This window comes from Rhipicephalus sanguineus, chromosome 11, assembly GCF_013339695.2.
Source record: "Rhipicephalus sanguineus isolate Rsan-2018 chromosome 11, BIME_Rsan_1.4, whole genome shotgun sequence".
Classification (NCBI taxonomy): domain Eukaryota; kingdom Metazoa; phylum Arthropoda; class Arachnida; order Ixodida; family Ixodidae; genus Rhipicephalus; species Rhipicephalus sanguineus.
The window spans coordinates 6,417,685-6,431,490 of record NC_051186.1 but is presented as its reverse complement, the minus strand read 5'-3'; the positions used below and the strand labels follow the sequence as shown (position 1 = coordinate 6,431,490).

General features: G+C 46.8%; 1 protein-coding gene across 1 annotated transcript in view; it reads left to right on the top strand.

Moving 5' to 3' along the window:
* Positions 1 to 9,506: 9,506 nt before the first annotated feature.
* Positions 9,507 to 13,806, top strand: part of LOC119373292 (uncharacterized) — a 34,413-nt gene continuing 30,113 nt past the window's right edge. The window contains exon 1 of the mRNA XM_037643317.1: positions 9,507 to 9,596. Coding sequence (XP_037499245.1) covers positions 9,524 to 9,596 — 73 coding nt within the window. The 5' untranslated portion in view covers positions 9,507 to 9,523. The remainder of the gene's footprint in view (positions 9,597 to 13,806) is intronic.

Sequence of the window (13,806 nt, the reverse complement as noted above, 5' to 3'; positions counted from 1 at the left end):
TGCTCAATGGTATTGTTTACCACTGTCACTGTCAAGTCGAAAGGCCAAAATAGGTCAAGAAACAGGATGCATCGATGAGCAAGCATGAGGGCGCCAACTGTCAATATTTGAAATTATGGCCAATCATAACGTTCCTGAAAATAATACATATACAGGTTGTGAAACATGACTTTCAGAGTTTTTGGCTCAGTAACTACAAATGAACGATTGAAATGAAACTTTCAGATGTTTTTCGCTTATACGGTAAGCCCATATGAAGCCATTGCCACTTCTCGTATCTATGTGACATAACGTCACGATGTTCAGCTAGTTGCTAATAATATGTCATGAAAGAAGGTAAAACATGCATAGACAGACACAAGAGACGATGGAAACGCCGGCGTTTGTGATCGGTTTCTCCGTGTCCGTGCATGCGTGCCTCAGTCACGTTCACCGTTCATACGATACTTTCGTTATTTTCGCTAGTATGACGTACAAAGTGTCTGAACTTCTTCTTCATGGGAACAGTGGCATTATGTTGTGAAATGCAGCCCACGTAGTGTCTTTTCTTCGCCACTTCTATTTCTGTCAAAGTAAGGTGACTTTTAGAATGATAACTTTTAAGATTTAGTGCATTGACGTCGTTGGTTAGCTGTTTTATATGAACAAAAACAGACGTATGGGTGTGTAAATGTCCACAGAATGGTCGAGTTTTCTCTTCGTTTTATTCTGTTCGCATTTACCGTCCATGTAGATATCTTCACGGCAGCGAATTGTAGCTCAACTTTGCGCACTCAAAAGATTCTAACATTATGGTTCCTATTCATATGACCATGCTGTTCGTAAACCATCGGTACTCATATGACCTGCCAAGTTACAGGTCAGATAACAGAAGCACTTCAGATAATTCGGTATCTTTTAGGACGCTTCAACTGTCGCATTAGCTTAGACGAACATGATAAACTCGCTAACAAAATACAAAAGCCAGTGAAGTTAGGTTCAAAGTTCTTTGTTTTCTGGAAAGTACAATTCTGTTCTAAGATATAAAGTGATTCCTCATTCCTTTGAACAATTACAGTGTATGAGGTATACAAAATTCCTCCTATTGTATGCTCAGTTGTGTTAAAAGGCACACTAATGTGAAATGTTAAGTAAATTTAGATAGAATCCATTGAGATCACTCTTGTGGTTCTAAAAATTATCATACGATAATTATTGATTGTGAGAATCTTCTAATAATTATGTTATGATAATTATTTGAAGATGATATTGCCACGCGCCCTTATTTCTAAATCAGATCAGGTTTCACCCACGCAACCTGTTAACACCCTTCTGCTCAGGCCGCCCAGCAATGCTTAAGAACCTTCGCGGCTGTTCATCGAGGGCTTACTCGAGCTTACGCTAGCGTATTCGAGAGCTTAATGGAGCGTCGGCGAGAACGCTGGATGGTTCGATCACTGTTATGCAAAAGACGACGCGCTCCGCCGATGCCTGCCGTGGCAGTTTACCATGTATGGTGCCGCGTTGCCACGCTCAAGGAGCGTGTTCGATTCCCTGCCACGGCGGCCGCATTTCAATAGCGGCAAAGCGAGAATAACACCAATGTACATAAATTTAGGCGCACGTTAAAGAACCCCAGGGAGTCGAAATTTAATTAGGAGTGCCCCACCACGGCTCACCTCGTAATCATATGGCGGTTTTGGCACGTAAAACCGCAGCAAATATTATTACGCTCTGCCGCAGATCAGATAGCCGACGGCCAACGATTATATTCGCCGGTGTCTGTGTACAGAAAGCGTTGCTTGTATTTTCAGTTGCTTAGTTTCCTGGGCATAGGTTTGCCCAATAACAGGTTTCGTATCTACCAGCATGGCTGATTTCTGTTTCACGATCACTACCAAGTGACCTCTGGTCAAGGTCCTGTTTTTTCCATGAGCCGGCCACCCCAGCAAAGCGCTGAACCAAGCTCAAGCCGCGAAGAAAACGCCGCTCAAGCCAACCCGGATCGTAGAGCTAGCCGCAGGCAATAACGACTACACCCAAAGTACGGGCTCCTTCCCGAAAACACCAAGCAGCCCAAGGCCCTGACTTATACCGCAGGAACGATGATAGACCCTGTGCAGCATGCATCGATCCTACTCCCACAACCCAAAGAGCTGCCGAGCTTCCGCGGCTCGAAGACCCGGAAGGCTGTGTCGAAGCCTACGGTCGGGTCACCGTTTTCATTAGATAGAGCAGCGAAGACAAGCTCCGCCATGCATGTTTCACCTTGGAAGAAGCCGCTCTCACATGGTTCGAGAAGGAAGAGTCAACCCTGACTACATGGGCCAGTTTCCGATCCAGCTTCTTGAGAACCTTCATAAACGTTGAAGGGAATAAACTAGCCCAAGTCCTACTATAATCCCAAATGCGGCTCCATAATGAGAACGTCGCTGTATTCACTCTAGAGATGACCAGCTTTTTAGCAGCCTGCTTCTTTAGCTAGAGGGTTGTCTCTTGTGCCTCCTGCCGTGTACGCTAGTTCTCTCAGAGCGGAGCACGCGCTCAAGTGCACAATTCATGGGCGCGTGCTCCGCTTTCGGCTGAGCGGAGCGAAGAATGCGAAGAAGCCAAGACAGAAGCACGGAGGGCTCGCAATGCAGTAGCAACACGGGCTCACCGCCAAGATTTTGCGGTGAGAGCTCGCGAGGCCGAAGAAGGACGCCAGCGCCGACAGCAAGCACAAGCCACTACCAGCACCGAGGCGGCGGCAGCAGCGAAGGCTCGCGATGGCCAAGCTAAGCGGGCTCGTCGACAAGGGGAGCCGGTGGCGGCAAGGGCCCGCGAGGCCGCAGCTTAGCGGGCGCAAACACAAGTGGATCCACAGCTGAGAGCCCGCGAAGCAGAAGAAGCCATTACACTAAAAGGAAAACGTTCCCCCGAGCTTATCTGATCCGTAAATAAGCTCTTAAACAAAATGTATATATTGCATCAATATGTAAGTTTATGTATATAGTGCATCGATATGTAAATTACAAATATTGTGCACATAACATTGTATTATAAGCATTTTGTATATACAATCAAGGAAAGCTGCTATGGGGGCTAGTTGGTGCGAATACAATCACACCACAACTATCGTGTCACTTCTTTATATGATGATGATTGAGCAGATGTACAGAGTATTCACGGTTTACCGGATTTAACCTCTGGAGCAAACTCCTTCATCATCATTCACTTCGTGGATATGCTGTGATTTTTTGTCACGTCGACACGGATATGTCTGAGGAGATGATCCGTTAACTCATGCGCGCTGTCAAGCAGGATGTGCTTGCAGGTCTGATGCCGCAACGTTAACAAGAGAGTGGGTGTGTTCGGTGCCGAGGCAAAGGACATCAAAAAGGGCACTGGAAATGCGGACCAAACAGTTCATTCGGCGCATAACGCCGGACTATGCCGGCATTCAACATGTTCTGCTCCAACGACGCCATAAGGGCCGTTGTACGCGAATAACTACGCAGCATGTCGAAGTCTCCCGAGCCTCAAATGGCTTCGATCGCGAACATCTTTTGCGAGAAAATATAGCAGTCGCTGAACCGCCGCAGCCTGAAAGGGAAACGGTAAGCTAAGCCGCTGCTGCGCACCACGCGGTCGCCACTCCGAGCACGCGTCAATGCGCCGCGCCACTGCAATTCGATCGACAGCAGCCATTACCTCCTCCGACACCATCTCGTCCGTCAGCCGGCAAGGGGTACGCCTCGAGAAAGACCGACGTTCGGCGTGTTCCCGACCACCGCCCGCTCTGCTACCAATGCAGAGGGAAAGGTCACACTTACCACCGCTGCCAGTACCGCGAGATGACGCGCCTTGTCCAGAGCGGTGAACGGCGACAGGACATTGCCAACTATCTAGCAGTCTCTGAGTGCGGACCTCATCAAGTTTCATGCTCACAATCACCAGGAACATAGCATCGCCACCACCGTCGCCAGGCGCAACCCGGCGTCGGTGACATAGCCCGCACATGAAAACTAAAAGCACCAACTGGTGGAGGTGCCGTTGCTGTGAGTCGCAATGCCGAAGAACCTCCGCTGCAACGAAATGTTCAGAACAAGCAGCTAGACCAACAAAGCCCTGTAAACGAAACTTAGCCGCCGGAGGAAGGCCTTACGACGCCACGTGACAGGAGCGGAACAAGCCGACGCCGTCATAATCCTACGCCATGAGTTATCTCCAACGAAGTTATCTCCAACGAACACAGGAGCCAGCTACTCCGTCATAAGTGCACCTTCGAAGCGAAAATCAAGAAAGCTAGGACTGCATGTGCAGGTCCCCAAATCTGAACGGGTGAATGACAATATCGCCGACAGGAATCGCCGACAGTCACGGTTAATGACCGGACTTGCCGTTCGACATTAGACATCATGAATCATTGATCGCAAAGGTTAATTCTCGGTATAGACTACTTAAGCCAGCGCGGTGATGTCATCAACCTGGGATCCCAGTCGATAACGCTATACTCACAACGAGCGTCGCTGCCAAATCACGCCAGGAAACCAATACATGGATGTGCTGGAAGATCAGGTCACCATTCTGCCTCGCTCCATCGTTAATATGTTTGTTGGCACAGAAAAATTTGCAGATTTAGACGGCTTCATTGAAGGCGCAAGCACATGTTGCTTAATCGTGAGATGTGGTTCGCCAGAGATACTAGTGAAGCGCACGGAGGGGAAACGAAGACGGTGGTCACGAATTTCCGTCACGATTACAAAGGTAGCACGATCGCCTACATGGAAGAAATTTCATAAGTCAACGGCGCTTTCACCCTCGCGGACCCTACGGAACCTGTTTCGACGATGCAAGCTCCTCAACCAGCTTGCGACATGAATTCGAATCTTCATTGACAAGCAAGAACAGTCCAAATAATTGCACCTCAAATAGAGGAACTTCTTCTCTTCGTCATGCAAAAAAAATCATTGGAGACGCTTGCACTAAGCCGCTCAAGGCTTGGCACAGGGAAACTGGACAATTCTCAAGACTAATCTGGTTGCTTGTGGTTGTTCTAGGTTGTCTAGGATGATGAGGGTTCTTTCTAGGTTGCTTCTTGGTGGTTGCTAGGGTTTAGCTGGGCGATGCTAGGTCGATGCTAGGTTGGCTCTACGTTGATTCTCAAGGCGGAGAGGTTCGAGTTAAACCACAGACCGTCGCAGACACGACTCGCATGTCCTAACTTGAGAGACAGGAACTCGCGCTGAAACAAAGCATTCGCAGCTTTCATAGATCTGCCAGCATATCTTCTTTGGTGTATGCCTTCCATCGCTTCGGGGTCTTCTCGCAGCTGCCGTTGCCGTTCCCGTTCCTTTGTGCAGTGCTAATTGTTACCTTGTTCCTTTTCAGTTGACCAGTGGTGAGTAGTGAGCCGCACATACCAGCTTGTTGGGCTAACTGTTCTCTTCTTCATTTTTGGTGGACCAGTGGTGAGTAGTGGGACTTGCGCAATTTCTGTGAGATATAGCCGATTGGCCACATAGGGCAGGACGCACAGGACACAAATTACGGCTGCATTAACAAGCTTCGTTGTTAAAAATCCGGCAAACGCCGGTCGCGATATATTACCGACAAATGCACCAGACTAGTTAGTTAGAGCCCATAGCGAAGTCGAGAACGAGAACCCGTAAAGCAGCAAGTCTACGAGATGTTTATACGACGAGATGCGTTAGCGACCCCACAGGCGTGAGTGCACTGTCTGTTTTGCTTGAGAAAACGACGGCGGTACGAGAACAGTTTACACGGTGATTGTCTAGATTCACTGCAAGACCGAAGAAGAACGATGTCACCGTGCTTGGTCACTAACGCTGCCGGAAGTCGCCAACCCTCTCATCTGCAGCGGGAAGGTGGTCGACTGTTTCCTCCAGTACCGAGGGTCGGTCTACTGGCTCAGAGACTCGCAGCGGCAATAGGTAGCTGTGCCGAAGACGAGCAGTCGTAAATGATGTCTGTGTGTGCAGTTAGCCGATCGACACTCACGTCGTCCGGCGTTGTAAAAACACTTTGCAGAAGATGAGAAGATGGCTCTCGGTTGAGGAGTGCTCACCAAGTAACTGACGCATCTGTTGTAGAAATTGTGACAAACGGTGGTCACGGAGCTCCTCGAAAAGAAGCTGTTCGAGCCTACTCTCTTTTCATCGCTCGAGGGGCTGCAGGTCGTTGTATGCTGTAGTAAATGTTGTACCCTCAAGCAAGTCGTCTACGGCGTTAGCAGTGTTGGTGGGCAGCGTGGAGATAATATGCAGGTAGCCTGTTCCATGTTAAGTGATGCGATGATTTGAAAATGAAACTCTACTTGCGTAAACCAAATCGGGGATTCTCGGACGAAAAGCTGGGGAGGTGAAGCTCTCAGGAGACGGCAGGAGACCTAATCGTGGTATCACCCCTCTCACCTGGAGGAGTGCAGGCATCTGGTATAGCAAGTGCTCGAAAAAACAAAGCTGCAGATATCACTCTGTGAGAGTGGGTGACGAGAGGTGCTTACGGGTGCGCTCCCTCTCTGCTGTCATCGCTGTTGAACAAGGGCGCGCTGATCCTCCGGCGTACTCAAACTGCGCAGTCAACCTACACATGGCACGTATGACCGTGCCAGTGTAGCGCCTAGACTCGCCTGACGTGGCGAAACTTGCAAAAACGCGTTCTGCTCTAGCAAAGCTTTCTGTACCTTGCTTGATGTCACACTGCATCAGGAGTCGGCCCAACTTTGACCAATCCACGATGTCGACTGATCACACCATTATGTGACGTCAGGATTTCACGTCGTCACTCGGTGAGATGTCGTCACGTGGTTTTCTTTTTCAGTTCGGAGCGACAAAAATACGTGCCGACAAAAATATCCTCCAAGTGTTCCTTAAAGCTCTTAAAATTTTCTCTCGTTCGTATGCGGGTGCAGAAGCTCAAGTCCTATGTTTTTGCCTCGAAAATGCGGAAGCTTTTATCGCAAATTAACGAGTGTACCGCGCAAATGAGATAGTTGCCGTTAACGTCAAAAATTTCGCTTCTGAACAATTTTTCCGCCGCACATTGTGCAACACATCTGGGCCGAGTAACTCGGTTGAAACCGGCGGAGATATAGTTCGTCGATGGAATTGTATGTCTCAGGTTGCCGAAAAATCCAGCGTTCGGTGTTTGCAACACAAAAGGTGCCATTATCACGTCACATGACGCCATCAGTGGAATCGTCGTTTTGTCAGAGGTGAACTACACCCGAGGTTGGCCAACATCACGTGAACTACAGAATTCCTTGGCAGGGGGAAGAGAAAGAGTGCAACAACGTCAAAGTAGTGTAATGAGTGAAGCGTGGCAGCATAGGCATTAGTTCGTGCTCTCCTTAGCGCGGCCTAAAAGGGGTGTGACTCTTGAATGAATACTGCTAATTGTTCTGCCCAGCTAGGGCTGGCGGGAGCGAAGACTATGCTGAATAATCGTAGGAAACTTTGCTATATAGTAGTCTTTTACACGATATGGTTCGAATAATTTGAAAGTAACATTGGTAAGAGCGACAGACCGACAACAAGGCGTGTTACCTGGTTCACGTGCCTTTTTTGGTAGCCGTGGACATCTTCACTCTGGTAAGACCTCTTAAGCTATAACTAGAGTAGTGGTGGTGCAGTTTCAGAAGCTGAGGGCCGAACCTCTTGCTTCAGCAGAAGTTTGGCGCCCGGCTGCGTTACTCTTGCGTTAGGCAGAACAGCAGAGCAATGCATAATTGCCACAATGTTAGTGCAGCGATAGAGACTAGGCGTATTTGCTACGCATGAAATCTGCCACAACAATGGTGCCGTTTTGCGCCAACGTCTCGGAAATAACGATAGATGAAAGTATTGCACAGGAGAAGTGCGATCACAATAACAATGACCATTGAAGGTGAATCTCACTGGCTCTCGGACCTCAGAGAGCGTTCCTAGTTAAAGCAGATTCCGCTAGTGTGGACTTCATACATAAGAAAAATTTAAAGGATACTCCTAATTGCCTCTTGCTTGCAATATTTGTTGCTTTAGTAAGCTGCCTCTAATGTATCTCCATGTGAGCTCTGAATGGTTGTGTCACTAAGGTGATTCATGCTTTTAACAACGTCAGTAAGGAATTGCATTGTAAACTCGGCGGGTAAATCGATTTCAGTTCCGAAATGCAGCTTCCTTCCTAGAACAGGCTACATGACGCTTCTAGCAGAATATTGCGGGCTTACGGTAATAATGTATACGCTGGTAAGTCACAGATTCGCGGTATCAGTTCACAAATGCACTAGGTGTGCACTTCTGTAGTTTGGCTCTCCACACTTGTGCATTCTTGTGCTTACAATGATTGTTCAGTAGCTGGAGGCGTTGTCCGTGTTAACTGCGGAGCATTTCTTGGCATACCGAAGGCAATTTCCGTATCTATCTATCTATCTATCTATCTATCTATCTATCTATCTATCTATCTATCTATCTATCTATCTATCTATCTATCTATCTATCTATCTATCTATCTATCTATCTATCTATCTATCTATCTATCTATCTATCTATCTATCTATCTATCTATCTATCTATCTATCTATCTATCTATCTATCTATCTATCTATCTATCTATCTATCTATCTATCTATCTATCTATCTATCTATCTATCTATCTATCTCGAGACGTAGCCGCCTACGTCTTGGCGCTCTGGTGGTCATCTCTATAACATGGTACACGTCAAATTGGTTAGGAGAACGTCAACGCGACTCGCACGTTCAAGACCTGAATAAATTTAATGCCCTGTCATGTACCTCATGAAGCCCTTTCCACCAGTCATGTCAAAGAGCCTCAGACCGCCGTCCGTAGTATGCCGGTATGCGCCACAGGTGTTCGCATTGTATATGAACCCAGACACTGGAAATCATGACGCGACAGCGTGAAGAAGCCCGTGTCGCAAATACACGGTTCGACGTCAGGGGCCCTATGGATGGGCAAATATCGCGATGGAAGCAAAGAATGAAAGACATGGCTCGAGTCCTTCAAACTTCTCGAGACACCAAATGCCGTGCTCGGATGCTGACCCGAAAGCTGCAGGACCGATCCTGGCCACGAACGTCGCATTTTGATGGAGGTGAAATTCGAGAGGTCCGTGTGCTGTGCGATTTTAGTGCTGGTTGAAGAACGCCAGGTGGTTGAAATTTCCGGAGCCCTCCACAACGGCGGGTCTCATAATCACATAGTGGTTTTGGCACTTTAAACCCCGGCGCTTAATGTTATAAATAATGAATTTGCTTTCAGCAGTATAATTTGCCGATGCCACAATAGACCACTTCAATGATTTTTCTTTTCTAATTTCTACACTCTGCACACTAAATCTTCTCGGTCATCTCATTCCTGCGTAAACAAAACGTGACAGGTGCACTGCTGACGTTAGAAAACGCTGCGGCATTTGCTGGTTTGCCTTTTTAGTGTCCTGAACAACGCCCGCCTAGATGATATTTAGGGTGCCGTAAAAAAGGTATACGCATGCGTACAATAACCACAATCGGTTATTTTTCCACGCACCTGCCAATTCGCTATGCTGAAAGTGCACGTGTGCTTCGTTGCCGTCTTGATGACTGCCGTCCGATTTTGTGGAACTACGCGAGCTGGTAGGTGGCGATTTTGATGCAGTTATTCGTCTTATGCAGAGTGCTCATGCTGCAATAAATTGCATTATAGCACACCGCCTAAATGAAAATAGACGTTCACTGTTGAGTAAAGTTGTTCGATTAGGGTAGCAGCTATTCACACGGGCCGTAGGGGAGAGGGAAACTATTTCTTTTGCCGTTGGCAAAACGTTTTGTTTTGCTGTTCTTGTTTTTTAGGACTATAATAATGTTGTCTGTATGTATGTATGCTATTATATTTTCAATTCATTGTGCGTATATTATGTTCTCAGTAACTGTTAGTTAAAGCTTTCAATTTCCAAAGGGAAATCGCACACTTTTTCGCGAAACGTGGCAAGCAGGCTTATTCCCTAACGTTTACTTTCTATGAAACGATGACTCCGCTCCAATATCGCCACCTAAAGTGCAATGCAGTTACTTGGGGAAACAGCGGCTTTGGAATATTGTGTTAGCTTCACGAAAACGGTTACAATTTAGAAAATTGCGCCCTAGTCCGCTTTTTGCATGTGGTAAATTTTATATTGTCAAATAATGGACGCAACCAAATATCTTTTAATTTGCCGTTTCGCAAGTTACATCTTTGGCAAGCAAGGCAAGTATAACTACATTGTGAAACTTCTGGCGCAGAAAAAAAAAAGACACGGACAAACAAAGTGACGACTGGACGTGTTCGTGTCCGTGTCTTTTTTTTGTGCGCCACAAGTGTCACCATGTATAACCACCAACAAGCCCAAACTAGCCTAGTTTGAAAACGCCACTTTGAAATTGAAGTAAATGGCGTAAGGTAAGGTAGGTTAAAGGGACACTAAAGAGCAAAATCATTTGTCTCATATTAGTAAAGTACTCTTTCACGATACCAAAAACACCACCCTTGCTGCGAGAAGACGCTTAGTAAGGGAGAAAACGCGCAAAACCGAAATGTGGGTGGCGTGGAGAGTAGGGCGAGTTGGTACGAGTTCATTCTGGTCGAAACTGCGCAATAGGACGGCACACGAAGAAAGGCAAGACAACCGAGCGCTCGTTTGTCTTGCCTTTCTTAGTGTCCCGTCCTATTGCGCAGTTTCGATCGGAAAGTGGGTGGCGACGCCACCTTGAAGTTTCCGCACCATTCACCGTGACTTCAGGTGTTTTGATAGCGCCTACTAGGAACTACGTACTTCCCAATCGGTAAAAATGAAGTACATTGTCCTCTTAGGGGGCTATAGACTTAACACCCCAAGTTTGGGGAAATATTGTTGAGGCAATGACACCGATATACGATAAATACACTTTGAAATCCGTGACTTCACGCGGGGAGATTTCGGCGTGAAATTTAAAAATCAAAATTTGAACTTGATTTTTTCCTCTAATAATAAACCAATGATGGCGAAATTAATGATATTAGAGTTCTCAGAGCACAATTTATCGATCTAAGCCAATTCATTGTTTCTCTTTAGTGTCCCTTCAAATTCAACACAACCGTCTACATAGGAGATAAAGAGCGCATGAATGAACCGCAAAGGGCCACCGTTTATCCTCATCCCCTCATTGTCGTGTCCCACATAATGATGTGATTGTGTGGGCACGTAGAACACCAAACGTCGGTGAAGTAGTGGCACTATGTCCTTTACCACCAGCTTTTTCTTTAGGTGTTGCGAAATCATCTGTAGATATGGAATATCGCATATTCATTCGGATCTTCAGTTTTTTCTTTCTTTTGATATTTCCGCCACCTGCACGACGAGTCAGGCATAAATTACGTTACAGTGCCGAACACTATGCAGATATTTATTGCTTCTCTTTCCCAGCAGTGAAGAGACTTTAAACGCCTGTCTAGAGACCCTTTTTTGCATTGCTGTAAACTAAGGAGATATTTTTTGATGTCAATATTCAACATAGCAGTGGGAACTACGCGAATACGACATTACACACAAGAACACGGTAACATACGTGGCAACAGTTGCTTTACATATCTTCTTGCATAACGGTGCGCGATCAGAGACAACTAACCAAAGAGGAATTATAATTCGAGAGAACAGGCTTTTGGGCTATTTGTTTTGTTACGTTCATTGAAGCCATAGCGCCGAAAAGACAGGGACCGAGGAAGAGGACACTGTGAGTAGCGCACGTCCTGTCCTCTTCCTCCGTCCCTGTGCTACGGCTTCAATGGAGGAACTATAGTAACCAACGTTTATTAGCGTTCATGTGGAGCTTGCTGGTATAATAGCATTATGGCTGCGCTGTGTTCTACTTAAATTGATTACATCCTCTTCATTGTACATTTGGAATGGGGAAGTTCATGTGTTATGAAATTTTATGTCGCCTTCATTTTGTCAGATATTTTATCTCCCTGTTTGTCAGATGTGCTAGTAGTGTGCTAGTTGCTCACTTTTCTGCGTTATTTTTACACATGGTTGCTGTTTCTCTCACGAATTCCCATCTTACGAATGTGCTTATCACATGCTCTATTTCTTATAAATCGATGTCGACAGTGGTCATGTCTAGTAAACACGTAACTGTATCATTGGAGATGAGGCTACACTCTAGAAGAGGAACAAAAATATAGGGGCAGCTATGGCGTCCATCTTGGTACATTAAATTTGGTGCCGTGAAACCGGGGAACTGTAGACGCTAGTAGATACCGGCACAGGGTCACGTAGCGGACTCTGGTTTCCATCCTGTTTTGCTACGCGTGCTTTTCTGCGCTTTCGTCTTACGGAACCGCCGCTAAGCACAGGCTGCGCCAGAATATCTAAGAACTTTCCCGATTTTTCATACTATTTTTATGTAATTGTAAATTCCATACCGTGTGCTATACAGGAACGATTGGCTCATGTTCGCAGGAACCTCGACTACCGATCGGCTGTTTTTGCTAACGATGTTCGAAAAGTATTACGGGGCCTCATTAAGGCTTAGGAAATGATACAGCATTAATTCGTACTCATCAGCAACAACAACATGAAATAATCTACAGCTACTTAGGGACGCGTAGTGCCTTACCGGCATGTAGGGTACTTCGCGAAATTGAAAAATGTTGAAATATGACATAGTGGTACTTCGCAACTGCACTGGTAAGCACTCTAAGAGAGCTTACAACGCGCACAGACGTTCACGCACTCACGGCACAGTTTAGATCAGAGAAGCGAAGCATGACAAGTGAATGAGAATGCGATCACCACGGGGCCCGATGACGCTATCGCATTCCACGCTTAGAGGTGAAGAATAAGCGTCCACGAAAGTGTTTTCTGCTGGGATCTAACAAGAATTCAAGCCAGTCATTTCAAGTGGGTACGTGTATCCGCCCTTGCCACTCACTTGCCTAAGCTCAACTTGGTTGCGGAACAGCTGATATCCTCCTGGATAACATTTATGACTGTTCAGCGGCTTATTTGCAATAGCAGCCAACATGGCATTCGATGGCTTGGGATGAACGCGCCAGTGGAAGCTGATACCATGTCCCATGTAGTCTCTAGAAGCATTAAGTAGGACAAAGTCAACCTGGCTAACCTAAAGCGACATTCTACGGGCAATGTGCAAGCCGATAACGTCCATTACCTTGCGCGTCGTCCGCGTTCTTGGAGTGTTACGACACTGTAGCTTTTACTGCGAAAGTAAATATATGTACTCTCGACGGGTTTTTCTCTGCGCTGTCACGTTCCGTAAAAGTTCAAATCGATAATATCGACCCGCGCGTTGTATATTAAACCCGCGAATAGAAGCACGCGAGCGCGGGCGATAAACCCGGCTGACACAGAGATGAAGCGAGCCGGCCATCCCCGTCGCATGGAGGGTGAAAGCGACAACATCAGACCGCGTGCGAGGCCTGCCGTCAGTTTCTCATCAATCAGCGAGGAGTCGCCTCGCCCGTCTTGAAGCAGCGTGAAGGTACGCTTGGGGAAGGGAGGGCTGCTGTGTCGGTCGAGCAGCAAAGTGCACTTTGATAATAAGGAGGCGGTCGTGATCACTGGTGCACTCGCTATCTGAGAAGACATGAGCGAGCGGTTCATGTGGCCTTCTACGTGCTCTGCTCTCGCCACTTCGCGTTGCGACGGCAGTTGCACGAAAACCGCTCATCTCGCTGGAGCGGCCGTATTCCCTGCACCAGCGTTTTGTAGAGTCAGGCGAGATCGAATACAAAAGAGATAGGTGCTAGTCTTACATCGCGTAATATTACAATTTGTGTTATCACATTCATTGCTTCGCCATTGTGGCA